This window comes from Agelaius tricolor, unplaced genomic scaffold (assembly GCF_023055355.1).
Source record: "Agelaius tricolor isolate 1412-34295 unplaced genomic scaffold, bAgeTri1.0.p SCAF_33, whole genome shotgun sequence".
Classification (NCBI taxonomy): Eukaryota; Metazoa; Chordata; class Aves; order Passeriformes; family Icteridae; genus Agelaius; species Agelaius tricolor.
This window is the reverse complement of record NW_027269293.1, coordinates 181917-204787: the sequence shown is the minus strand read 5'-3', so window position 1 is coordinate 204787 and position 22871 is coordinate 181917. Positions and strand designations below refer to the sequence as shown.

Here is a 22871-nt window from a genome sequence, read left to right as displayed (position 1 = left end):
CTGCCACCGCCTCCCCCCCTTCCCAAAAATGCTGGAAAGGAGCCTGGAGCCAAAGCGCTGCTGCTGCCAAGGCCAACACGGCGGGACTTGAAAATAGCCCCGAGTCCGGCACGGCCCCGGTGCCAGCGGGAACCGCCCACGCGGGACGGGAGGGAGGGACAGAGGGACAGAGAGGGACAGAGGGACAGAGAGGGACAGAGAGGGACAGAATGGGACAGGAAGGGACAGCGAAGGACAGAATGGGATAGCGAAGGGATAGAAAGGGACAGAGGGGACAGAGAGGGACAGAGAGGGAGAGAGAGGGACAGAGAGGGACAGCGGGGCCAGCGAGGGGACAGAGAGGGGACAGAAAGGGACAGAGAGGGACAGAAAGGACAGAAAGGACAGAAAGGGACAGGAAGGGACAGGAAGGGACAGGAAGGGGCAGGCAGCACTGCTCCTCCAGCAGGCAGAGATCAGCTCGGTCTGGATGTCACAGCCCGGCTGGGCACGGCTGCTGGCACCGGGATGGGGGAGGCACCCCGATGTCCCCTGGTGTCCCCTGGTGTCCCCTGGTGTCCCCCGGTGTCCCCTGGTCCCTGCTGCGCGGGAATTGCTGTGCCAGGAAGCGCGGGGCGGTTCCCGAGGCGCCCGGGGAGCGCGGGGTGAATTTCCCTGGGCTGATCCTGCCGGGAGCCTCCGGCGGCCCCAGGGGACGGCGCTGGCGGGGCGGATCCCCCCGGAGCGCTGGGGTTCCGCTTCCCAGGGTATTTATAAGGCCTGGGAAACTCGCGGGGTCCCAGGGGCCGGCCCGAGGGTCCTTTCCCAGCCTTGCGGGACTGGGAACGTTTCGGGAGCTCCCCCGGGGGCTGCAGGGGACGGTCCCGGCGCAGGTGGAGGCCAAAGGCGCCGCTCCCGGGGGATGCGGGAACCGCGGGGCCCCCGTCCCACACCGGGCTCAGTCCCGGGCCTTTCCCAGGGAACGGCAGCGCTGGGAATGGGAGAGCGGCTCGCTGCCCGTCCGTCCGTCCGTCCGTCCGTCCCCAGCCCCCACCCCCGCTCCCTCCACTCCCTCCCGCCGCCCCCTGGAGGCTCCGGGGCCCCGCCGGGGGCGGAGCCGGCTCGGGAGGGTCCCGGCCCGGAGGCAGCACCGGGGGCAGCACCGGGGGCAGCACCGGGGGCAGCACCGGAGGCAACACCGGGGGCAGCACCGGAGGCGGGACCGGGGGCAGCACCGGAGGCGGGACCGGAGGCGGGACCGGGGGCAGGACCGGAGGCGGGACCGGGGGCAGCACCGGAGGCGGGACCGGTGGCAGGACCGGTGGCAGGACCGGAGGCGGGACCGGAGGCGGGACCGGGGGCAGCACCGGGGGCAGGACGGGCCCGCCCCGGCGGGCACCGCGGAACGGAGGCAGGACCGGCCCGGTGCCCGTTCCCGGTTCCCATTCCCCGCCCGAGTTCCCGCAGCGGCGGCACCGAGGGGTCGGGGAGCGTGCGCACGTTCGGCACCCCCGGTTCCCCCGGTTCCCCCGGTTCCCCCGGTTCCCGGTACCGGCCCCGCCATGCCCTCCGCGTACCCACAGCGAGCCCTGACGGTGCTGCTGCTCTTCGGGACCCTGTCCGCCGCCATGGCCCTGCTCTCCTCCAGCCTCATCTTCCAGCTGCCCTCGGGCCGGGCCGCTCCCGGTGGCGGTCGCGGGGCGCTCCCGGAGCCGGTGGCCGCCGCTGTGCTGCCGGTGTCGGCCGTGCTGGCCGCGCTCTGCCTGGTGCTCAACGTGAGCTGCCTCCTGCTCTGCCTCCTCCACGGCTACTGCAGCACCGAGCTGGGCCGGGGCCGGCCCGGGCCCGAGCGGTGAGAGCCCCGAGCGGGGCCACCGGGGAACCGGGGCTCGGGGGAACGGGGGGCTCGGGACAGGCGGGGAGCGGGACAGGCGGGAATGGGGGCTCGGGAGAGGCGGGAACCGGGGCTGGAGGGGCCGGGAGCCGCAGGGACCGGGGCTGGAGGGGCTCGGGAGATGCGAGGATGTCCGGAGGGATCCGGTGGAACCGGAGGGACCGGGGATGCCCAGAGGGATCCGGGGCCGGAGGGACCGGGGATGCCCGGAGGGGTCAGGGCAGAAGGGAAGGGCTGGAGGATGCGGCGGGGTCAGGGAATGAGGGGTCCGGGGTGCCCCAAAACCCGCGGGAGGATTCGCTGGGTCCCCTCCAAAAGGGGGTTGTGGGGAGCAATGGGTGGAAAATGCCCCAAATTCCCCTCCGTGAAGCCCAGGGTCGGAACTGAGCTCTTTAATTTGAGTTTTAGAGAGTCTGGAAATTGGGAGCGGCAGGTTTAGACCTGGCTGTACAATCCAGGGGTTTCATTTCCATGACTGGGAACTCCCAGCGGGGTTTGGGGGCGTCCCAGGAGCTCCTGGGGTCACCTCGACCCCCAAAATTGCCCCAAAATGTTGGCCCTGAGGTCACTGCTGGGGTCACCACCCGGGCCACCAAAACGACCCCAGGGCTGGGTCATTACCGCCATTCATTAAATGTTGATTTAATCACTAATCAATCGGCATAATCAATCAGCACTTTTACACATGCAGGGTTATTCCCAGAGAAATTCCTTTCTGTTTTTTTTTTTTTTTTCATGGATCTGGAATGGGCTGGGGGCTCCTGGCCCAGCACCCGGGTTAAAACTAAAAAACAGCTCGGGGATAATCTGATTTTAAAGGATTTTGGTGACAACTGGACTTGGTGGGGTGGCTCACGCAATTTTGGGACCTCTCTGACTTCAGCCGAAACTCCCTGAAAGGGAATGAGACGTTCCAACAGCCACTTTTTGTCCCTTAATTAGAGAACCCAATCAGCCCCGGCTCTGCACGGAGCATCGGGCTGGAGAAATTCCAGCAGCGCCTCCTCAGCCTCTTCCAACGCTTCATTAACGGAGGAGAGCGAAAATATTTCCCTAAAAACACAAAAAATTCCCCACAACAAACTCGGCTTTTCTGCTGGAAAATTTACAGCAAAAAAATTTCCCCCACCCCGAGCTGTGAATTTTCCTGTGATCCCAGCCCGGATTTTGGGCTGAAACTGCTCCATTTGGGAGCTGGGAAGTTGAAATTCGGGAATTGCGAGGTCACAGGTGAGGAAAAATTCCATTCCCAAAAGCTCCCAGCGCCGGGAGGCTCGGCCCCGGTAACGCGAACGTCGGGAGGGTTCCGTGCCTGTCCCCGGGAGTCTCCGGCCGATCCCGGCCCCGTGCCTCAGTTTCCCCGGCTGCGGCGGGAGCCCCGCGCTCGGGCCGGGAGCAAAGGCGGCGTTCGGGGCCACGGCCGGGAGGTGGCGGCGATGTCCCCGTGCTGTGGTGGCGGCGATGTCCCCACGGCCGGGAGGTGGCGGTGATGTCCCCGTGCTGTGGTGGCGCTACGGGAGCCGCTCACGTCGCGGGGACCTTCGGCGCTGTCAGCCCCAATTGCCACTGTCACCCCGAACTCCGCTGTGACCCCGAATTAACGCTGTGACCCCGAACTGGCCCTGTCACCCCAAACTGGCCCTGTCACTCCCTCCGGATTTTTCCTGGGCTCAGATCAGGGCCAGGACCAGTCCTGAATTCCTCCCTCCATCCTTTCCCCGGGCTCAGAGCAGGACTGGAGCCTGCCCAGAGCTCTTTTCCCTGCGAGGAGCCCTTCCAGAGCTCTTTTCCCCGTTTTCCCTCTTTTCCCCCTTTTCCCTGTTTTCCCCCTTTTCCCTGTTTTCCCTGTTTTCCCCCGTTTTCCCCCTTTTCCCTGTTTTCCCCGTTTCCCAGGGCAGTCTGGTTCCTCCTGGACAGCCGGAGCGTCCGGCACGCGGCCATCGGCCTCTTCTGCTGCGGGGTCTGCCTCTACCTCACAGGCAAGTGACCCCCGGTGTCCCCCGTGACCCCCAGTGACCCCCGGTGTCCCCAATGTCCCCCAGTGACCCCCGGTGTCCCCAGTGTCACCCAGTGTCACCCAGTGTCCCCAATGTCCCCCGGTGTCCCCAGTGTCCCCAGAGCTCCCCAGTGACCCCCGGTGTCCCCAGTGTCCCCCAGTGTCCCCAGTGTCCCCAGCCCAGCCCTGCACTGGTTTCTCCTCCAGCACTGCTTTGGTTCACAAGTGGCTCCATCAGCTCCTTCCCACACCCTGCAGTTCCCATCCCAGGGGCCCAGGCTGGAATTCTGGAGGGGCTGGAGGGGTGCAGAGATGGGAACGGAGCTGGAGAATTCCTGAGGGACCTGGGAATTTCCAAATTTTCCAAATTTCCAAACCCAGGAAATCTCCAAGTTTTCTAGGAACTTCCAAATCCGTCCCTTGGGTAATCCCAGCCCCTGAGATTCCTTTTCCAGGGGCTCCTGGGCTGTCCCTGAGCCCTTTTCCAGCCCCAACCACTCCAGGGATTCCCAAACCCACCCCTCTTTACTCCCGAGCCCTTTTCCAGCTCCAGCCACTCCAGGAATTCCTGAATCCATCCCTTTTAACTCCCGAGCCCTTTTCCAGCCCCGGGCATTGCCGGTCCCCTCAGGGCGCCCCTGTGCTCTGCTCCGCCCGCAGCCCTGGCCCTGCTGATGCTGCTGCTGTTCGAGCCGCAGGCCGGGATCGCCAGCGCCTGCGTCCTGACCTCGGGCATCCTGGTCCTGCTGCTCTCCCTGCTCCACGCGCTGCTCCGCGCCTCCCGCGTGGCCCAAATCTCCCGAATTCCGCCCATTTCCCGAGGCCCGGAGCCTCCCCGGGCCCTGTACGAGAACGGCTCCGCCCAGCGCGGCCCCGGCAGCGACCTCGGCAGGGACGGGGCTGCTGCTCCCCGGCGCTGCCCCGGAGAAACCCCCCGGGAATTCTCCTTCCCAGCCCTCCTGGAGGGCAGATCCCGGCCGGGCTCGGCCTCCAGCAGCAACCCGAGCTCCAGGAGCAAGGAACTCCCAAGGGAATCCCAGTGGGAATTGTCCAGGAGCAAGGAACTCCCAAGGGAATCCCAGTGGGAATTGTCCAGGAGCAAGGAACTCCCAAGGGAATCCCAGTGGGAATTGTCCAGGAGCAAGGAAATCCCCAGGGAATCCCAGTGGGAATTGTCCAGGAGCCAGGAATTCCCAAGGGAATCCCAGTGGGAATTGTCCAGGAGCAAGGAACTCCCCAGGGAATCCCAGTGGGAATTGTCCAGGAGCAAAGAATTCCCAAGGGAATCCCAGTGGGAATTGTCCAGGAGCAAAGAATTCCCAAGGGAATCCCAGTGGGAATTGTCCAGGAGCAAGGAATTCCCAAGGGAATCCCAGTGGGAATTGTCCAGGAGCAAGGAATTCCCCAGGGAATGCCACCAGGACTGGTCCAGGAGCAAAGAATTCCCAATGGAATCCCAGGACTGGTCCAGGAGCAAGGAACTCCCCAGGGAATGCCAGGACTGGTCCAGGATCAAAGAATTCCCAATGGAATCCCAGGACTGGTCCAGGAGCAAAGAATTCCCCAGGGAATCCCAGGACTGGTCCAGGATCCAGGAACTCCCCAGGGAATCCCAGCAGGAATTGTTCAGGAGCAAGGAACTCCCAAGGGAATGCCAGGACTGGTCCAGGATCCAGGATTTCCCCAGGGAATCCCAGCAGGAATTGTTCAGGACCCAGGATTCCCCCAGGCAATGCCAGTCCCAGGCCTGGTCCCGGACCCACAGGACGCTGCTGGAGCCAGGGCTGCTCCAGGAGCAGGGAAACCCTTGGAATGTCACCAGCGGGGAGATGAGGGACGCGGTGTCCCACAGAGCCACCAAGGACTCCACGCTGGTCTGAGGGAAACTCGGGGTTCTCCTGGAGGAGGAGCTGATGGCTTTCCACTGGTTTGGGTTTTGGTTTGGTTTTTTTGTTTTTCCTGGAAAAATTCCTTTCTCCACAGCCCAAATCCCAGTGCTGCCTGCCCGGGGAACCCAAACCCACCCCAGCCGTGGGAGAGCATCTGGGAAATGGGGAGCAGGAATTGGGGTTTTCACCAGCAGAATTTCAGCCTTTCCCAGCAGATCCCGGCTCATTTCCCTTCCCCTTCCTCCCTGCTCCATCCTCATCCTCAGCACTGGCCTGGATGGGGAGGGTTTGGGGTGGGGGAAACCCAGTTTGGGGTGGGGGAAACCCAGTTTGGGGTGGCCAGGAACAGATTTGGGGTGAGAAAAAGCAGATTTGGGGTGGCCAGGAACAGATCTGGGGTGAGAAAAAGCAGATTTGGGGTGGCCAGGAACAGATTTGGGGTGAGAAAAAGCAGATTTGGGGTGGCAGGGGATGCTCTGGGGTGACCAAGTGCAGGTTTGGGATGGCCAAAAGCGGGGTTGGGTCTGCCAAGGGCGGGTTTGGGGTGGGAAAAGGCAGATTTGGGGTGGGAAAAGGCAGATTTGGGGTGGGAAAAGGCGGATTTGGGGTGGGAAAAGGCAGATTTGGGGTGGGGAGAAGCAGATTTGGGCTGGGAAAAGGCGGATTTGGGGTGTCCCTGCTATTATCCCAAATTCCAGCTGCTATCCCAAGGGCAATTCCCCTGGAATCTGAGTTCAGCCATTCCCTGAATCCCCCTGGGAAATCCAGGAGGGACCCACAGCAAAGCTCTGCTCCCTTCCAGTCACCCCCAAAACCAAGAGTGCAAGACAAAAATCCTTTTTTTTTTTTTTCCCTTCTTTTTGTGGGATTTTAAGGAATTTTTTCTCCCTTGAAAGCCTAAAATTCCACATTCTTTTGTTCCATGCCCTTGGAAACCCCAGGATAAAAAAGGAGCTCCAAGCTCCCACGGCCACAGGAGAAAAGTTGAAAACCTTTAAAAGGAATTTTCTTGTTGTGTCTTTTTGGAGATTTTTGGGGTGTTTTTTTTTTTCCTTTTTATTCTCGCCCTCATTAAAAGCAAACCCAGCAATTCCTTGGCAGCAGCTGGAAAAGTTTCTCCTTGGAGAATTCCTCCTCAACAAAAGCCTGGAGTGCTGCTCACATTCCAGCTTTTCACACGAAATTCCCAAAGCCAGACCTCATCTCTGAGGGGTTTTTTGGGGGAAAAAAAAAAGGGAAGAGGATAAACACAAACCCACCCTGTTTTTCCACGGAAAAGAGGTCCCAAAAAGCAGGATTTGGGATTTTCCAGCTCTTTCTTTTTGCTGTTTTCCCGGGAATTCAGGGGCCTCTCTACCTGTGCAGCCCCAGAGGTTTTTTCACTTCTTCCCAAGGCTGGGAAATTCAGGATGGAAAATCAGGAGGTGCCTGGAGGATTCTTGGGCTGGGGGGTGATGGTGCTGTGGGAAGAAAAAGGAAAAGTTAAATTCAGCAGCCTGAAAATGTGGGAAATTTGGGGTTTCCTCAAAAAATTCCCTCTGCCAGTGGTTGCTGGGGTAAGGGGTTGATTTTAGGGTGGCACAGCCATTCCTGCAGCATGAAAAAATCCCCAAAAAAATCCTCCTCAAAATCAAAACAAATCTCAAAAATCCCTCAGATTTTTTTAAATCTCCCCCCAAAATCCCCCCCCAAAAAAAAAAAAAATCCTCCAAAATAAAAAAATCCTCCCCAAAGAAATTTTTAAAAAATCCCCAAAAATCAAAACAAATCTCAAAAGTCCCTCAGATTTTTTTAAATCTCTCCCCAAAATCCCCCCACCAAAAACTCCTCCAAAATAAAAAAATCCTTCCCCAAAAAATGAAAAAAAAAAATCCTCAAAAATCAAAACAAATCTCAAAAATCCCTCAGATTTTTTTAAATCTCCCCCTAAAATCCCCCCGCAAAAAAAAAAAAATCCTACAAAATAAAAAAATCCTCCCAAAAGAAATTTTAAAAAATCCCCAAAAATCAAAACAATTCTCAAAAATCCCTCAGATTTTTTTAAATCCCCCCCCTAAAAAAATCCTCCCCAAAAAATGAAAAAAAAAATCCCCAAAAATCAAAACAAATCCCAAAAAAAGCCCTCAAATTTTTTTTTTTAAAAGCACAAAAATTCCAAAAATTTTGGGGACACCTCTGCTCAATCCCTGCACCCCTAAACTCCAAACAGTTCGGATCTCCCCACAACAACAACCTCCCTAAAATTCCGTTTATTCCCCGTTTTCCCTTAGCAAACAGCACCGGTTCTCCCCCAGGGCATGGGGAAGGGGCAGGGGATGCTGTCCTGGCCCAGCCTGGGATTCCTGGAATTGTTTTCCCGGGATTCTGGGGGTACCTGCGGCCCTGGGCAGCGCTGAGCTGCTCCTTCATGGCTATGGAGTGCCTGAGCAGGCTGTCGATGCTCTTGAAGTAAACGCTGCTGTCAGCCATGTTCTTGATGGCGCTGGAGAAGGGGGAAAAGGGGGAGCAGGATGGAGCTGGAATTCCCAAAATCCCGCTTGTTCCCCCTCCAATCCCAGGAAAGTTCAGGTCTGAGGGGTTCCCCACTGGGGGAAGCGGGGAAAATTTCATAAAGTTCCGAAATTCCTGCCAGGAGTTCCCAAATCCCAGCTCCTCCCATCCTCATTCCCTGGATCCTGCTGCGTTTTCCAGCCGGGAATTCCAGCGCCCCCCGTACCTGCAGGCGTACTCCACGGTGTAAATGGCTCCCTGGCTCTGCTCCTCCCAGCTCTGCATGTCCGACTGCCAGGGCCAAAAACAGCACGGATCAGGCAGGGGCTGGGCTGGGAATGGGATCTGGGGAGGGAATTCCTGCCTGGAATGGGATGGGAGGGGATTCCCGGGGAAGCTGTGGCTGCCCCGGACCCCGGGAATGTCCAGGCAGGGAAGGATCCAAGGGAAACCTGGAGCTGCTTCCAGAGGTGCAAGGGGCTCCAAAGGAGCTGGAGAGGATTTGGGATGAGGATGGAGGGGCAGGAGCCAGGGAATGGATCTGGGATTTAGGATTTGGGAATTCCAGGGCACAGGGAAAGGATCTGGGATTTGGGAATTCCAGGGCACAGGGAATGGATTTGGGAATCCCAGAGCACAGGGAATGGATTCGGGATGGAATCCCAGGTTTGGAACCCCAGGAGCCAGGGGACAGCTCCAGGCTGGACAATTCCCGTGGGGATTTTGGGGCAGGAATTCCCAGAGGAGCTGCGCCCGCCGGGCGGGGCGGGCTCGTCCCTCAGCTCCCGGAACTCCCGGAATTCCCGGGGTTCCCCACCTTGTGCTGGGCCAGCTCGGGCAGGGAGCGCCGCACGTGCTCCTGCAGCCGGAACAGCGCCACCGAGGGCTCGTTGGCCAGCACGTACAGGCTCTCGGTGAACTTGTCCGTCACTGCCGGGAGAAACCGGGAAAAAACCGGGATTAACGGGAATCCATCGGGATACGGGGCAGGCAGGGCTAATCCAGGGAGATAACTCAGCGGAAACCCACAAAAATACAGAGAAATTCACGGTAATCTCTCCATAGAAATCCATAAAAATATCTCTACAGAAATCCAGAGAAATCCATGGAAATATCTCACAGAAATCCATGGAAATATCTCCATAGAAGTATCTCTATAGAAATCCATGGAAATCCATGTAGATCTCTCCATAGAAATCCATGGAAGCAAACAGAAATATCTCCATGGAAATCCTCAGGAATATCTCCGCAGAAAACCTTGGAAATATCTCCACAGAAACCCACACTAAAATCTCCGAGGGACACCCGGGGGCTCTTCCCAGCAGCAGCGCGGGGGATAAAGGCCGGCAATCAAACCACAACATCCCAGCGGCCAAACCACCGCGGCGGGGCCTCTCCCAGCCCATCCCCGCCGCTCCCGGTCCCGGTCCCGCCTGTCCCGGTCCCGCCGCTCCCGGTCCCACCTTTCTTCACCTTCAGCTGCATCTCCGGTTCCTCCATCCCGCCCGCCGCCACTTCCGCTTCCGCCGGCGCGCCCCCAAAGCGCCCCGGGCAGGGAAAACAGCTCCGGCTGGAAACGCGGCCGCGGGATCAACGTTCCGCTGAGCGGGACCAACGTTCCCACGCCCCCCCAAATCGGTGTCACCCCCCCAGGTCTCCGTTGTCACCCGCGGGGACACTCGGTGGCTCCCGGTTTGTCACCGCGGGGACACTCGGTGGCTCCCGGTTTGGCCGTGCTGCCCTGAGAGGGGTCTGGGGGTGTCGCGGCCTTTGCCCCCCCTGGGTACCGAGGTGTCCCCGAGGTGTCCCCAAGGTGTCCCCCGGGCCAGGCGGTCCCGCTGCCACCCCCTCGTGTCGCTTTAAGGCCGCTCTCGGCGGGACGTGGGGCCGGGCCGCGCTCCCCGAACCCCCCGGGCCGCCCCGGCCCCGCCGGGCCCCGCAGGAACGGGAAGGGAGGGGCGGGAGAGCCGGGAGGCGGCGGTGAGACCGGGAACGGATCGGGAACGGGAACCGGGGACGGGAACGGGGCTGGGAACGGATCGGAACGGACCGGGAACGGGGACGGGAACCGGGGACGGATCGGGGACGGGAAGGAAGGGGCGGTGAGCCGGGAGGCGGCGGTGAGACCGGGAACGGGAACCGGGGATGGGAACCGGGAATGGGAACGGGATGAGGAAGGGATGGGGAACGGATCGGGAACGGGAAATGAGGGGCGGGAGAGCCGGGAGGCGGCGGTGAGACCGGGAACGGGATCGGGAGCCGAGAACGGGAACCGGGGGCGGGAAAGGGATCGGGACCGGCGGTGAGGGGCTGGGAGAAGGGATGGGGAGGGCCCGGGGGTCCCGGGCTCGGAGGAGCTGCGGGAGCGGAGGTTGGGAGTGTGGGAAGCGCCGGGAATGGCGATCCCGGGAGCGGGGACAGAGAGGGGGAGCCCAGGGACAGAGATGGGAACCGAGTGTGGGACGGGGAAGGGAAGATCCCAGAAACGGGGCGAGGAGAACGGGGGGTACCCAGGGACCGGGATGGGGAGCGCAAGGGGACCCCAGCCCCGCTGCAGCGTGGGGGTCTCAGGCACTCGGGGTCCGTCCCTGTCCCCTCTCCCACCCCATCCCTGGGCAGGGAAGGCGAAGGAGCCGTCGGGGAGCCCCCCTGGAGCCCGGGACCCCCCAGAATTGGGTGGAAAAAGGGGAAAAGGGTGAAGAGGCAGCATGGGGGACAGCGGGGCCCCCTCGGCGTGTCCCCGGCAGGACGGGGACGCAGCGCTCCCGGAACGTGGGGACGGTGAGTTGGGGATGCTGGGCACAAACTGAGCCCGGATCCTCCTGCACACCGGGGGCCGTTTGGGGCATCCCGAGCTGGATGGCACCGCCCGGGACACCCCAAAAGGAGCCCCAGGGTGACACCGAGGCGCCCGGGCTGCAGGTGGAGCCGAGAGCCCCCGGAATTCCTCGGCTGCTCCCGTGGATTCCCCGAGCCCCAGCGAGGCCCCGGCCCTGGACGGTGAGCGGGGCGCAGAGGGGAAATTCCCTGGGGTCCCCCGTCCCAAAAATCCCGGGAAGGAGCCTCAAATGTGGGAAATCCCATCCCAATCCCAACGTTTGGTGCCCGCTCCTCCTGCCAGCCCTGAGAGGTCGCTGCAGCTCCACGCTGCAACTGGAGATGGGGAATTCTCATTTTCCTTGGATTTTTCCCGATAAAACCTCGGATCGAGGGGCTGGAAACACTTTGGGATTCCCAAGCGGAGCCGGGCAGGGATGGGAAACAGGAGGATGGAGCTGGGTGGTGTGGATTTAAATAAACAGAAAATAAACCTGAAATTAACGGAGAGTAAATAAATAAATAAATAAATGGAGAGTAAACGAATAGAGAATGAATAAACATAAAATAAACCCAAAATTAATGGAGAATAACCCTGAATTGATGGAGAGTAACCCCGAATTAATGGAGAATAACCCCGAATTGATGGAGAATAACCCTGAATTGATGGAGAGTAACCCCAAATTAATGGAGAATAATCCTAAATTAATGGAGAATAAACTGCAGACCCTCTGTGTCCCAGGTTTCCCCCTGAAGCATTCCAACACCCTGACCAACAGACAGCGAGGCAACGAGGTGTCAGCACTGCCGGCCACACTGGACAGTGAGTGCCACCAGCGTCCCCAGGGGCTGCAGGGGACATGGGGACAGCAGGGGACGGGGCTGGGGTCACCCTGGGGCAGCTCCCACGCCCCAGATGTGCAGGGAGTTCCTTTCCCTGATGGATTTGTCCCTTCCAGCACTGTCCATCCACCAGCTCGCTGCCCAAGGGGAGCTCATCCAGCTGAAGGAGCACCTGAGGAAAGGTTGGTGTCCCTCTGGTGACCTCACACTTGGTTTCACTCAGCCATAAAACCACTGGGATTGGAATTGGGGTTTTTTGGTGGAGATTTCTCCAGTTTTGGAGATCGGAAAAATCCTCAAAAATCCATTCCAACCACCCAGCAGCTGGCTGAGGTGGTTTAGCAGCCCTTACTGGTTGAACTGGGGGCACTGGGGGCTCACCTGGCTGTGGTCACCTGCCCAGGTGAGAATTTGGTGAACAAACCCGACGAGAGAGGCTTCACCCCCCTGATCTGGGCTGCAGCTTTCGGGGAGATCGAGACCGTGCGGCACCTCCTGGAGTGGGTGAGGCCGTGGGGGCTCCCGGGCTTCCAGAATGTTCTGGGACCTGTCCTGGATCTGGGGGCTGTCCTGAACCCTGTCTGGGACCTGTGGGACCTGTCCTTGATCCTGGGACCTGTCCTTGATCCTGGGATCTTCCTTGATCCAGGGGTCTGTCCTTAATTCTGGGACCTGTCTTTAGTCCTGGTGTCTGTCCTTGATCCTGGTGTCTGTCCTTGACCCTGGGGATTTGTCCTTGACCCTGGGACCCATCTTTCATCCTGGGGATCTCTTTTTAATGCTCTGTGATCTCCCTCATTTACTCCAGGACTTCTGCCTTTAATCCTGGATCTCTCCTCCATCCTGAGATTTCCCTTTTTAATCCTGGGATCTGTCTCTGTCCCCACTGTCCCTGGGGTGCTGCAGGGGCGATGTCAGCCCCGGGAGGGTGGCTGTGGGCAGTGTCACCGGGCTGTCCCTGCTGTGGGCAGTGTGACCGGGCTGTCCCTGCTGTGAGCAGTGTCAGTGTCCCCAGGCTGTCCCCGCTGTGGGTCAGTGTCACTGGGCTGTCCCTGCTGTGGGTCAGTGTCAGTGTCACCCCACTGTGAGTCAGTGTCACCGGGCCGTCCCCGCTGTCCCCAGGGCGCCGATCCCCACGCGCTGGCCAAGGAGCGGGAGAGCGCGCTGGCCCTGGTCAGCATGGGCGGCTACACCGACATCGTCACCATGCTGCTGGACAGGGACGTGGACATCAACACCTACGACTGGGTGAGGGCCAGCCCCAGCTGGGGGACAGCAGGGACAGCGGGGACAGCAGGACAAGCCTCCCCAGTGCCACCAGCATGGCCAGGGGACACCAGTCTGGAACTGGGAGAGGCTGGGTTGGGATCCCAGTCTGGAGCTGGGAGAGGCTGGGCTGGGATCCCAGTCTGGAGCTGGGAGAGGCTGGGTTGGGATCCCAGTCTGCAACTGGGAGAGGCTGGGCTGGGATCCCAGTCTGGAGCTGGGAGAGGCTGGGCTGGGATCCCAGTCTGGAACTGGGAGAGGCTGGGCTGGGATCCCAGTCTGGAGCTGGGAGAGGCTGGGCTGGGATCCCAGTCTGGAGCTGGGAGAGGCTGGGCTGGATCCCAGTCTGGAGCTGGGAGAGGCTGGGTTAGATCCCACTCTGGAATTGGGAGAGGCTGGGCTGGATCCCAGTCTGGAGCTGGGAGAGGCTGGGCTGGGATCCCAGTGTGGAACTGGGAGAGGCTGGGTTGGGATCCCAGTCTGGAGCTGGGAGAGGCTGGGTTGGGATCCCAGTCTGGAGCTGGGAGAGGCTGCAATGGGATCCCAGTCTGGAACTGGGAGAGGCTGGGTTGGGATCCCAGTCTGGAGCTGGGAGAGGCTGGGTTGGATCCCAGTCTGGAGCTGGGAGAGGCTGGGTTGGGATCCCAGTCTGGAGCTGGGAGAGGCTGGGTTGGGATCCCAGTCTGGAGCTGGGAGAGGGTGGGCTGGGATCCCAGTCTGGAGCTGGGAGAGGGTGGGTTGGGATCCCAGTGTGGAACTGGGAGAGGCTGGGCTGGATCCCACTCTGGAGCTGGGAGAGGCTGGGTTAGATCCCACTCTGGAATTGGGAGAGGCTGGGCTGGATCCCAGTCTGGAGCTGGGAGAGGCTGCAATGGGATCCCACTCTGGAACTGGGAGAGGCTGGGTTAGATCCCACTCTGGAATTGGGAGAGGCTGGGCTGGATCCCAGCGTGTGGCGCAGCCCCTGAGGGACAGCGGGAGCAGCAGGAGCCGTGTGGCACCAGGAACGACCTCTCCCTGCCCTGGCACCCCACAGAACGGGAGCACCCCCCTGCTCTACGCCGTGCGCGGGAACCACGTCAAGTGTGTGGAGGCCCTGCTGGGTAAGGCACAGATCAGCTCCTGCCGGCTCCATCGCCCGCAGCCGCTGCCTCCCCGCCGTGGGAGCCGGGCCGGGGCCAGGGGCAGCTCCTGGGGCCCCACGGGAGCCCCCATTGCTGACCCCATTGCTGACCCCATTGCTGACCCCATGGCAGCCCCCATTGCTGACCCCCATGGCAGCCCCCATTGCTGACCCCATTGCTGACCCCATTGCTGACCCCCATTGCTGACCCCCATTGCTGACCCCCATTGCTGACCCCATTGCTGACCCCATTGCTGACCCCCATTGCTGACCCCCATTGCTGACCCCATTGCTGACCCCATTGCTGACCCCCATGGCAGCCCCCATTGCAGCCCCCATTGCTGACCCCCATGGCAGCCCCCATTGCTGACCCCATTGCTGACCCCCATGGGAGCCCCCATTGCTGACCCCCATGGGAGCCCCCATTGCTGACCCCATTGCTGACCCCCATGGCAGCCCCCATTGCTGACCCCATGGCAGCCCCCATTGCTGACCCCATTGCTGACCCCCATGGCAGCCCCCATTGCTGACCCCCATTGCTGACCCCCATTGCTGACCCCATTGCAGCGTGCGGCGCTGACCTGACCGAGGAGGCAGACTCAGGGTACACCCCCATGGACCTGGCCGTGGCCTTGGGACACAAGAAAGGCAAGTGGTCTCCATCAGGAAACAGGGATTTCCCCTCAGAAAGCAGGGGTTGCCCTCAGGAAATAGGGATTGCCCCCAAAAACCAGGGATTTCCCTCAGAAAATTGGGTTTTCCTCAGAAAACTGGGATTTCACATAGAAAACAAGGAGTTCCCCTCAGAAAACAAGAGTGAAACGACGACCAGATCCTTCCCAGAGCAGCTTCCCTGAGTCCACCCTCTCCCTGCCTCAGTCCAGCAGGTTATCGAGAACCACATCCTGAAGCTGTTCCAGAACAAGAAGAGGAAGAAGTGAGGCAGCAGCTCCAGCTCTTCCCAGCATCACCGTGGCCTCATCCCAGCACCCCAGGCATGGAGAAATCCAGGAATTTCTGCCCTCGTGGAGCCCAAGCCTCTCCCTGGCTGCCATGCCCAAAACCCAGGGACACTCACTCCAGCCCTGGCTGGACTCAGCGGCTCCGTGTTGGAAGTAAACTTTAATTGCAATTAAACTCTGTTTAATTAAAATCCCATCGGCCCATCCTAATCCCAGTCTTTGGGCAACAGTGAGTCAAAATTTCCCCTCAGCATTGTGGAATTCCTGTCCAGGGCTGCCCCTTCTCCTATAACACTGCCACAGCCAGAAGGGAAAATCCCGCAGGATTCTGGCAGATGGGAATGCCAGGTTTTGGGCAGCCACGAGTCAAAATTTCCCCTCAACATTCCTGTCCAGAGCTGCCCCTTCTCCTATAACACTGCCACAGCCAGGAGGGAAGATCCCACAGGGTTGTGTTGCTGCCATCCCAAGCAGGTGACAGCACAGGGAGGGGATGCCGCTCCCGTGTGCTGACGGCAAAGCCCCGCTGGCTCATTCCAGGAAAAAGCAGGAATTGATCCCATTTTATTGATGCCACTGCACGCCTGTGCCCAGCGCAGCCTCCCCGGTGCCACCTCAGGGGACAGGGACCCCCCTCGTGGGGCTCTCCGAGCCCCCAGAGAGGGGACAAGGGAGCCTCTCCCCCAGCACGCCCAGGTGATAAACGACCACCCTGCCAAAGAAATCCGTGCTGCTGCCAAAGGTGATCCTCAGCTTGTCCAGCACCGTCTCCTCCACCTGGAACCTGTGCAGATCCCGGTCAAGGAACAACGCTGGGATCTGGGATCTGGGACTTAAACCCCAGCTCTGCTCAGCAGCAAAATTCCCCAAAAACCCCCAGATTCTGCCTTGCCCTGCTCAGCACGCTGGGAAAGGATATCTGCATGGCGTGGCTGTCCTGGGGGTACAGCTCCGATATCTTCACCAGTTCCTCGCCCGTTCTGCAGCCTGGGGAGGGCGAGCAGGAGCCTCAGGTGCTTCCAGGAGCCTCCAGGTGCTGCCCCAAATCTTCCCTGGCTCCCCCTGGCACCCAGAGGCTCCCAGCTGCTCTTTATTCACCCCCAGCGCCTCTCCAGGTGCTGCCAAGCCCCTCCTGGGCTTTGGGGATTGCTGACCAACGCCCCGAGGCTCCCTGTGAGCCCCTGCAGGTGCGGGTAAGCTGAGGCAGGAGCCCGCGGTGCCTCAGTTTACCTGCCAGCCACCCTCACCTTCCAGCGTGCACAGCCGGCTGGAAAAGCCCCCCTGGAACTGGATGTGCAGCTGGGAGACCTTGACAGGGCAGGGGAAATCCAGGGTGACCCACTGGGATGTGCCCTGGGGGGACAGGAGCGTCACAGGGGGCACGGAGAGGGCAGGGATGGGCGGACAGGATGTCACAGCCCTGCCCCTGTCCCTGCCCCTGTCCCTGTCCCCACACCTGGTCCGAGTTCCAGCAGGTCTCCTCGCTGCCATCGAACAGGTGCTGCTTCCCGAAGTGCTTCACGTCCCGGTTCAGCACGGAGCTCACCCTGCGGGGACAGCGCCACCCTCGGGGGCATCAGGGACAGGCAGGGGACAGCGGGGACAGCGCCATCCCCCGGGGACAGCGGGGACAGGCAGGGGACAGCGGTGACAGCGCCACCATCCCCCGGGGACATCAGGGACAGGCAGGGGACAGCGGTGACAGCGCCACCATCCCCCGGGGACATCAGGGACAGGCAGGGGACAGCGGGGACAGCGCCACCCCTCGGGGGACATCAGGGACAGGCAGGGGACAGTGCCACTCCCTGCGGGGACATCAGGGACAGGCAGGGGACAGCGCCAACCCCTGCGGGGACATCAGGGACAGGCAGGGGACAGTGCCACTCCCTGCGGGGACAGCGGGGACAGGCAGGGCTGGGGACAGGCAGGAGGGGCCGGCACTCACCGCGTGGCCGTGCGGGGACACACCAGGGGCTCCAGGGGCATCGCTGCCTGCGGGGAGGGACGGGCGTGATGGGGACACCAAAACGGGGCTGGGGAGACCCAAAACAGGGCTGGGGACACCCAAATGGGGCTGGGGACACCAAAATGGGGCTGGGGACACCCAAAATGGGGCTGGGGACACCAAAACAGGGCTGGGGACACCTGGGCGGGAATGGGGACCCTTGCACTGAACTGGGGACACCCAAAACAGACGCTGGGGACCCTGGGCCACCCCCGGGCACCACCGGACAGAGCTGGGACCCCCCGAGCGGCACCGGTGACGCCCGGCCAGCCCCGGGGACCCCCGGGAGCTGCTGTCCGGCCCCTCCCGGTCCCGCCGGGGCCGCCCCGCACTCACCGCCCGCCGCAGGAAGAGGCGGAGCCGCCGCCGCGCTCCCGGTGTCCGGTACCGCCCTCGGCGCCGCGGGGGCTCCGGGACGGCGGCTCCGCGTCCCCCCCGCCGCCCCTGCAGGTCCCGGGACTCCCCGGCCCCGGCCCAGCCCCGGCGCCCCCCCCCCCCGCCGTGCTCGGCCCCGGTACCGGTGTCCCCGAGGGAGCCCGGGGATCCCCGCTCCTCTCCCGGGGCTGGGGGGGCCCGGGCGGGGCACGGGGGGCGCGGGGACCTTCCCGGGACTGCTCCGCTGGTGGCACCGGCAGAGAGGGACAGGGACAGGGACAGGGACAGGGACAGGGACCGGGACAGGGACAGGGACAGGGACAGGGACAGGGACAGGGACAGGAGCAGGGACCGGGACAGGGACAGGGACAGGAGCAGGGACCGGGACAGGGACCGGGACAGGGACAGGGACAGGGACAGGAGCAGGGACCGGGACAGGGACCGGGACAGGGACCGGGAGTGCGGGGTAGGAGGGATCCCCGCATTCCCGCATCCCTGAAACCCTGCGTGTCCCTGCATCCCTAAATCTCCGAATTCCTGAATCCCGTCATTCCTGAGCCCCTGCAGCCCGGAACATTCCTGAATCCCCGCATTCCTGAATTCCTGCATGCACCTGCATCCCCATCCCCGAATCCCTGCAAATCTCTGCATATCCCCACACATCCCTGCACATTCCTGCATCCCCGCACATTCCTGCTAATCCCTGCATCCCTGCAGATCCCAGGATCCCTCCACAGCCCAGCCACGCTGCTCCTCCCAGCTCAGCCCTGCATTCCTGCTCAGCCCTGCATTCCTGCTCAGCCCTGCATCCTTTTTCATCGCTGTTTATCCTGACCTCCCTGCAGGGCTCAGCAGCCCCGAATCCCTGCGAATCCCTGCCCACCGCAGCCCCCGGCTCCGCAGCCCCGCAGAGCTCCCGGTGCCGGGTGAGTCACGGCGGCCGCGCCGAGGCCGCCTCAGCTCAGTCACCGGCAAAAATAAACCCGGCGAGAGCTGCGAAGCCACCGCCCCCTCCTCGTCCCCATCCCCGTCCCCGTTCCCGTCCCCGTTCCCGTCCCTGCGCCGCCCCGGGGCTCGGTCCCGGCCGGGGACACGCTGCCGCCCGCACACACATGTCACACGCATGTCACACGCATGTCACACGCATGTCACACGCCTGTGCGCACACCCGCGGGGACACGCGACCCAGCAGCACACGCGTGACCGGCTCTGCCTTCCTCCTCCTCCTCCTCCTCCTCCCCCCTCCCCTCCTTCCCCCGTCGAGTTTCGCCTGAGAAATTGGGTCAAAAACCGCAGGAGCCTCATTTGCCCCTGGGCTAATTGCGCGTCTGGGGACAGAGCTGCCACTTCTGCCACCGCCGTGCGCGTCACCTCCCGCCCGCGCCCGCCGCCAGCGTCCCCCTCCTCATCCCGGTGACCCCGAACCCGCCGGTGGTGCGGAACCGGGAGGATCCCGGTGACCCCGAACCCTCCAGTGCGCATTGGGAACCGGGAGGATCCCGGTGATCCCGACCCCTCCAGCTCTGCGGACCGGGAAGCAGCGGCCCAGCCCCGGGATCTTCGGCCTCATCCCCTTCCTCGCTGTCGAGGAACGCGGCGCCGTCGGGGCCGGGCCGTGCCGGGAGCGGCTCTGGCCTCTCCGTGGGCTCCGGGAGCCGGTGGCGGGGCCGGTGCCAGGGGCAGCGCGGGCCCGGCTCCGGACCCCGCTCGCCCCGGGGCCGCGGTGCCGGCGCAGGAAGCGCCCGCCCGGTGCCTTTTGTGCGGGTGCTGTGCCCTTCAGCATTAATTAATTAATTAATTCCTCGTGCCGATTGATTTCCACTTCCGTGCAAAGCCCCGGGGATCGCCGGGGGTGCGGGACTCGGGGCGCCCGGCACAGCGCTCTGCCTGTTCTCCGTGCCTTTGTTGTTTATTCCCCCCAGCGCACAGGACGGGGCTCCAGGGAGGGTTGGGCACAGCCAGGTGCCGTTGGTCATTCACGCCAAGTGACAACGTGGTGGCATCTCGGCGCTGGGAAGGAGCAGGGCAGGGTCACCGTGCGTGCATCCCCCTGGAAGGGGATGGGTAAATGATATAATTGTCATTAATTTATTATAAGGCTGGTTTTAAGTCACAAACTGGCGTTTAGTCCCCAGGGCTGAGGGCGCCGGGGTCGCTGCAGTGTCCCCAACAGTGTCACCACACCGCGAGTGCCTCCTGACACGTGTCACAGCGGTGTGAGCAGGTGTGAGGGTGGCGTGTGCCCCTAATGAGCTTGGCTTTGCTGACGGGAGACGCCGCTCGGTGTCCCCGCACGGCACAATTAGCGCCCTTGCTAATGAGCCAGCGCGGCCTCCTGCCAGCCCCGCTGCTGATCGCGGCCGGAGCCAGAGCGGGGCTGCCCGGGCGCGGTGTCCCCCGTGTCCCGTGCCGAAATCAGCGCAGGGGTGAGCGGGTGGCATCGCCACCCGGGGGTGGCCAAGGAGGCGCCCGTGTCCCCTCCCTGTCCCCTCCCGTGTCCCCTCCCTGTCCCCGCTCGTGTCCCAGGTGCGGGGCGGCCGCTGCCCGAGGGGGAAGGAGCGGGTCCGGCTGCCGGAAGGGGGGAAGGGAAGGAGGCAGTTGCCATGGAAACCGCAAATAAAATCAATGCCCGCTGCCGGTGGGCTCGGAGCGAAGCTGGGCCTGGCCAGGGCAGCACCGCCGCGTCCCCGGGGTCACTGCAGCCCCCGCTGTGCCCGGTGCTCAGGTGGCGCCGGGATGGGGGGACAGGGACAGCACGGGGGGGTCCCAGCGTTCCGGCCTCGCCCCGTCCCCTCCGCAGCCCAGGCTGGGCCGTCCTGCCCAGCTCCAGCCCCGCAGCTCCGCCAGGACGGGCACGGCCGCCGCTTCCCCCAGCCGCGGATCCTCCTGTCCGTCCGTCCGTCCGTCCGTCCGTGCCGCTGCCCGCCCCGTGCCGCTGCCCCGAGCGCCGGCCGCAGCTGCGGCGGCAGCGGCCTCGTTAATGAGCTGCGGCGCTGATGAATGTGGCAGCTCTCCTGGAACGGCCGTCAGCAGCCGCCGGCGGGCCTGAGCGGAATAACAAACGGCTCCGTGGGCTCGGGACGGGGTCCCCCCGAGCACCCCGCGGCCGTGCGGGGACCCCGGGCCGCGCTCCCGGGGGGCTCCGGGGCCCCGCTCTGCCCGAGAGGCCCCGGGACCGCGCGGCGCCACCGCCGCCAACCGGGGCGGCTCGGGAGGCTCCCGGTCACGCCACCGCCGGTTTGGCTCTGTCCTGTGGGGGACGGGGGTGGTGACCACAGAACAACCCCTCCGTCCCCATCGCTGTCCCCACATCTGTCCCCTCGCCGCGGGCTGGCCACGCCACCCTCGATTGTGATGGCAGCAGGAGCCGGCTGAGTCCTACCAAACTCGTGTCACTCACGCCGCCCGCTGTCCCCTGGGGGGCCGGGGACACCGGAGCAGTGGGGACCCCCCGGCCCCCGGCCCTGGCCGCAGCGGGGGCCCCGCGGGCCGTGCGGGAGCCCCTCGGCGCTGTCACCGCACCCCAACCGCCCGCGGCCTCTCCTCGCGTCCCTGTCACAACAAAGGAAAACATCTCTGGATGGAAACTGCGGGAGGGTCGTCACGGCAACACTGCTGCAGGATTTCACCAGAATCCCGGCGTTCGGGCTCAAAAAGACGCGCAGGGCCCGCGCTCCCCCGCGCAGCCGCCGCCGCCGCCGATCCTGCCGGGCTTGGGGCCCGGGGAGCGGCACCGAGGGACGGGGACACCCCAGCCGCGCCGTCCCGGGCCACCCGCGGGGCTCGGGGCTGTGGGGACGCGGTGACAGCGGGTTCTGCCTCGTGGGAGCAGCTCGGGGCTGGATGTGGGGCGGGAGGGGTGGGAGGACCCCACCCTGGGCGAGGACAGCGACACTGGGACAGCGCTGGTGCCAGCGCCGGCTCTGCCACCCCTGGGCTCAGAGGGCGACACTGGGACAGCGCTCGGTGCCAGCGCCGGCTCTGCCACCCCTGGGCTCAGAGGGCAGCGGCACCCGCTGAAGTCACCTCCCAGCTGCGGGGAGGACTCTGGGACGCCAGACCGGTCCCCAGCGCGTCCCTGGGCCCGGAGCCGCTGCCGAGGAGCGGGGAGCGGTGTCGGTGTCCCCCCGGCCCCCGAGCCGCGCTGGCCGGTGGCTGCTGTGCCATTCATCCCCTCTTGAGACGAGAGCTCGGCCCAGTCACCGCCAGCTCCTTCCCCTGCCACCAAAGCGGCCGCGGGACATCCCCGGTGCTCGGCCGGGCCTCGGTGTCCCCTGGGGGGTGGCCCGGGTGCCCCTTCCCTCACCTTGGAGTCCCCTCGAGGGTCGGGGTCTCGCTGTGAGCAGCTGTGCTGGAGTTTTTGGGATGGGAGACGCGAGGGACGTGCTGGGCCCAGAATGTGGGATGAGCCCGCCGACCCCTGATCGGATTTCCAGGTGAAATCCAGGAAGACAAAGAGCAGGAGGGAGGATTTGGGGCTGCAGGACCCAAATGTGGTGGGGGGCATCCAGGTGAGGGTTTCAGAGCCCATTAACCACTCCTGGCCCATCCTCTCCTCCCAACAACCCAAAAACCACCTCGGGGTGCCCCCTCCAAAGGTCCCTGGGGTGTCTGGATCCTCCCGGAGCGGGAAGAAGCCGCGGGATCAACGCCCCTGGGACCCTCTCCCTAATTCCCCTCACCACGGGGACGGTGCCCCCCGTCCCTGTCCCCCGGCCCGGGCACCTCCATGGGCCGGGCCCGCCAGCTGCAGCCACATAAAGGAGGGGAACAGAGGAGCTCTGTGCGCCGGCAACGCCGGGATTGTGCCGGAGCAGGGGGGGCTCACAAAAGGCAGGAAACGCCACCAAAAGTCTGGCACAATGGAGTCGGAAATGAGAACTTTGCTCTCGGGTTTCCACGGATCCATCCTATGGGCGAAATAGGGAGGGGGGATTCTCTGCGTTTGGTGCCAAGCCGTGGGAGACAGGCCGGCATTCTTCGGTCACCGGCGGGAAGGTGACCCCCAGCCCCCCCAAAATAAACCCCTCCGAAGGCCAGTGATGGTTTTCTTCCCCCTTTTGGGGGGTCGCTTCTGGTAGCGGAGCTCTTTGGAGACTCTCAGCCATTTTTGGGGGGGTTTGGGGCTTTTTGAAGTCTTTGTGCGCCCGCAGCATCTCCCAGCCCCCCCGCACCGCGCTCCGGCCCCACACGGGGGTGCGGGGGGCTGGGGTTGTGCCCTGCACGGCTCAA

General features: G+C 63.1%; 4 protein-coding genes across 15 annotated transcripts; 2 read left to right on the top strand and 2 right to left on the bottom strand.

Moving 5' to 3' along the window:
* Positions 1-1324: 1324 nt before the first annotated feature.
* Positions 1325-6848, top strand: TMEM221 (transmembrane protein 221). Of its 4 annotated transcripts, none has more exons than XR_011683184.1 (4): positions 1325-1831; positions 3767-3852; positions 4530-6065; positions 6171-6848. XR_011683184.1 is itself a non-coding variant. In XM_071452195.1 (3 exons), exons 1-3 carry the CDS (start codon positions 1542-1544, stop codon positions 5747-5749), a joined length of 1596 nt encoding a protein of 531 aa, XP_071308296.1. In that variant the 5' UTR covers positions 1325-1541; the 3' UTR covers positions 5750-6096. The 4 variants fall into 4 exon arrangements, 1 of the variants encoding a protein (XP_071308296.1); XR_011683183.1 differs by having other exon boundaries at positions 6129-6848; XR_011683182.1 differs by having other exon boundaries at positions 4530-6086; positions 6129-6848.
* A 4-nt stretch (positions 6849-6852) lies between these two features.
* On the bottom strand, positions 6853-9885 carry BORCS8 (BLOC-1 related complex subunit 8). 2 transcript variants are annotated; one of them, XR_011683185.1, is made up of 6 exons: positions 9712-9885; positions 9066-9178; positions 8475-8539; positions 8133-8240; positions 7116-7218; positions 6853-6963 (listed from the first exon to the last, which is right to left on the bottom strand). XR_011683185.1 is itself a non-coding variant. In XM_071452206.1 (5 exons), the coding sequence occupies exons 1-5, from the start codon at positions 9746-9748 to the stop codon at positions 7176-7178; spliced, it is 366 nt and encodes a 121-aa protein (XP_071308307.1). In that variant the 5' UTR covers positions 9749-9885; the 3' UTR covers positions 7056-7175. The 2 variants fall into 2 exon arrangements, 1 of the variants encoding a protein (XP_071308307.1); XM_071452206.1 differs by lacking the exon at positions 6853-6963 and having other exon boundaries at positions 7056-7218.
* A 37-nt stretch (positions 9886-9922) lies between these two features.
* RFXANK (regulatory factor X associated ankyrin containing protein) lies at positions 9923-15455 on the top strand. Of its 6 annotated transcripts, none has more exons than XM_071452201.1 (10): positions 9923-10228; positions 10868-11029; positions 11171-11248; positions 11808-11888; positions 12025-12090; positions 12312-12412; positions 13031-13156; positions 14136-14277; positions 14865-14945; positions 15182-15455. In XM_071452201.1, exons 2-10 carry the CDS (start codon positions 10957-10959, stop codon positions 15421-15423), a joined length of 990 nt encoding a protein of 329 aa, XP_071308302.1. In that variant the 5' UTR covers positions 9923-10228; positions 10868-10956; the 3' UTR covers positions 15424-15455. The 6 variants fall into 6 exon arrangements, with proteins under 6 accessions (XP_071308302.1, XP_071308304.1, XP_071308306.1 ...); XM_071452203.1 differs by lacking the exon at positions 9923-10228 and adding an exon at positions 10242-10368 and having other exon boundaries at positions 14211-14277; XM_071452205.1 differs by lacking the exon at positions 9923-10228 and adding an exon at positions 10242-10368 and having other exon boundaries at positions 14211-14277; positions 15177-15455.
* Positions 15456-15793: 338 nt separating this feature from the next.
* Positions 15794-18793, bottom strand: NR2C2AP (nuclear receptor 2C2 associated protein). Of its 3 annotated transcripts, XM_071452198.1 has the most exons (7): positions 17696-18555; positions 17601-17665; positions 17205-17251; positions 16716-16806; positions 16507-16612; positions 16179-16246; positions 15794-16045 (listed from the first exon to the last, which is right to left on the bottom strand). In XM_071452198.1, the coding sequence occupies exons 1-7, from the start codon at positions 18318-18320 to the stop codon at positions 15875-15877; spliced, it is 1173 nt and encodes a 390-aa protein (XP_071308299.1). In that variant the 5' UTR covers positions 18321-18555; the 3' UTR covers positions 15794-15874. The 3 variants fall into 3 exon arrangements, with proteins under 3 accessions (XP_071308299.1, XP_071308297.1, XP_071308300.1); XM_071452196.1 differs by having other exon boundaries at positions 17601-18722; XM_071452199.1 differs by lacking the exons at positions 16507-16612; positions 17205-17251 and having other exon boundaries at positions 17601-18793.
* Between the last annotated feature and the right edge of the window lie 4078 nt (positions 18794-22871).